This window comes from Callionymus lyra, chromosome 2 (assembly GCF_982586985.1).
Source record: "Callionymus lyra chromosome 2, fCalLyr1.hap1.1, whole genome shotgun sequence".
In the NCBI taxonomy this organism is placed as follows: domain Eukaryota; kingdom Metazoa; phylum Chordata; class Actinopteri; order Syngnathiformes; family Callionymidae; genus Callionymus; species Callionymus lyra.
In genome coordinates, this window is record NC_141819.1 from 2307319 (window position 1) to 2310035 (window position 2717).

Here is a 2717-nt window from a genome sequence, read left to right on the forward strand (position 1 = left end):
TGCATTGGGAAAAACACCTGTGGAAAGGGAGAGGTTCACCATATTGGTAACTCAGGGGCCAATTACATCAAATACTTTGAAAAAAAGCCTACAAGGAAGGACGTCATCTGAGCAAGAAGAGGGTTTCATCTTGTTCACTAGTGATGAAATATCACCCAAAGATACAGCAGTGAAGTAAGACCAAGAGGAGGAGAGGGGCTCAGAGACAGTAGGGGTTCCAAACAAAGGGGGAGAGATTTTCTCTTTGATCAATTTAATTTTGTCAGTAAAAATCTCAACAATGCATTGCTGTCAGCTTCACAGAAGACAGGCGTGATTTGAGGAGCAGGAGACACGAGAGAATTAATCGTAAAGGGAAATCATGAAAATGTACAGGGCTGCCCAAACTTTTTCATACCATTGTATTTAATTTATTGTATTCATGTATTTATTTGATTGTATTTATGTTTTTTTTTTTAAATGTATTTGTGTATTTATTTGTTTGTTTTTCATGAATTTATTTGATTGTTTTACATATATCTATTCAAATGTTAGTATTTATTTGATTGTTTTTAATGTAATAAATTGATTGTTTTTCATGGATTTATTTGATTGTTAATGGACCTGATGCAACAGAACCTTTGAATGGACCTGATGCAACAGAACCTTTGAATGGACCTGATGCAACAGAACCTTTGAATGGACCTGATGCAACAGAACCTTTGAATGGACCTGATGCAACAGAACCTTTGAATGGACCTGATGCAACAGAACCTTTGAATGGACCTGATGCAACAGAACCTTTGAATGGACCTGATGCAACAGAACCTTTGAATGGACCTGATGCAACAGAACCTTTGAATGGACCTGATGCAACAGAACCTTTGAATGGACCTGATGCAACAGAACCTTTGAATGGACCTGATGCAACAGAACCTTTGAATGGACCTGATGCAACAGAACCTTTGAATGGACCTGATGCAACAGAACCTTTGAATGGACCTGATGCAACAGAACCTTTGAATGGACCTGATGCAACAGAACCTTTGAATGGACCTGATGCAACAGAACCTTGGAATGGACCTGATGCAACAGAACCTTTGAATGGACCTGATGCAACAGAACCTTTGAATGGACCTGATGCAACAGAACCTGTGGAACGATGAGGATCAAAGATCATGTGATGATATTGTCTGCAGTTACACTTCTCTGCCACTGAGCGTCGCTCCAGAGCGCGCAATGTCTCTCCATCACTCCCTCGTCCTCTGTGCGCGTGTGTGTGCGCGCGCGTGTGTGCGAGCGTGTGTGTGTAGAAAGTCAGCCTGGTTTCCAGCTGAGTGCGTGCTCTCTCCCGGCGCGTGTGTGCGTGTGTGTTGTCATTCTTCTGCTCAGAATGGCCAGATTCACTGAGACTGAACCAAGGCGGCAGCAGCAGCATCTCCAGCCGCAACTCTCCGTCTTCCCTGGACCGACCCCGCAGATCCTGCTCCTCCCGCACCCGCACCCGCACCAGGACCCGCGGATCTCATCCCCCAAACCCATGAACGGCTCAGAACCCATTTCCATCCTCGCGGACGGCACCATGAAGGACCAGGACGCCATCAAGCTCTTCATCGGTCAGATCCCGCGGAACTTGGAGGAGAAGGACCTGAAGCCGCTCTTCGAACAGTTCGGGAAGATCCACGAGCTGACGGTGCTGAAGGACCGGTACACGGGGATGCACAAAGGCAAGTTCTGCGTGCAGAGAGTCCGGGGGTTCTGCGTGCTTGTTTGGCGCGCTCGTAGTAGCCGCGGTCACGTGGTTCGTGCTCGTGTTGCTGTTTCGTGTGCGTGTGACGGTTCGGATGGTTCTGAGGCGACGGGTCGCGTCGGTTCCGTCTCTGGTTCGGTGTCAAGCGGGCATGATGACGCCATCATTTATTCATCCGTGCTTCCCTCAACGTGCGCTCGTGCCCGCGCGCTGGAGATGAAATCACCGTCACTGAGAGCGACACGCGCAGGTGTCACAACATGACGGACGTCGCCATGGAGATGGAGGCTGATGCTGAGGAGGGAGGATGAAGGTGCAGGACCTCACTGAGGACTTCATACATAGAGCTGGAGGAGAAGCATGTTATTTTAAGCTTCATCTTTATTATCTTCATCTTTATCTTCATCTTCATCATCATCTGTTTCATCTTCATCTTCATCTTCATCATCATCTGTTTCATCTTCATCTTCATCCTCATCATCTTCATTTTCATCATCATCTGTTTCATCTTCATCTTCATCTGTTTCATCTTCATCTTCATCATCATCATCATCATCTTCATCTTCATCTTCATCTTCATCTTCATCTTCATCTTCATCTTCATCTTCATCTTCATCTGCTTCATCTTCATCATCTTCATCTTCATCATCATCTGTTTCATCTTCATCTTCATCATCATCATCATCATCATCATCATCTTCATCTTCATCTTCATCATCATCATCATCTTCATCTTCATCTTCATCTTCATCTTCATCTTCATCATCATCTGTTTCATCTTCATCTTCATCTTCATCTGTTTCATCTGTTTCATCTTCATCATCATCATCATCTTCATCTGTTTCATCTGTTTCATCTGTTTCATCTTCATCATCATCATCATCATCATCATCTGTTTCATCTTCATCTTCATCTGTTTCATCTTCATCTTTATCATCTTCATCATCATCTGTTTCATCTTCATCTTCATCTTCATCTGTTTCATCTT

General features: G+C 44.5%; 1 protein-coding gene across 4 annotated transcripts in view; it reads left to right on the forward strand.

Moving 5' to 3' along the window:
- The first annotated feature begins 1340 nt into the window (after positions 1–1340).
- celf5a (cugbp, Elav-like family member 5a) overlaps positions 1341–2717 on the forward strand; it is a 352295-nt gene continuing 350918 nt past the window's right edge. For all 4 annotated transcript variants that reach the window (XM_087783230.1, XM_087783232.1, XM_087783233.1 and 1 more), the window contains exon 1: positions 1341–1706. In XM_087783230.1, the coding sequence (XP_087639356.1) occupies positions 1373–1706 (334 nt within the window). In that variant the 5' untranslated portion in view covers positions 1341–1372. The remainder of the gene's footprint in view (positions 1707–2717) is intronic.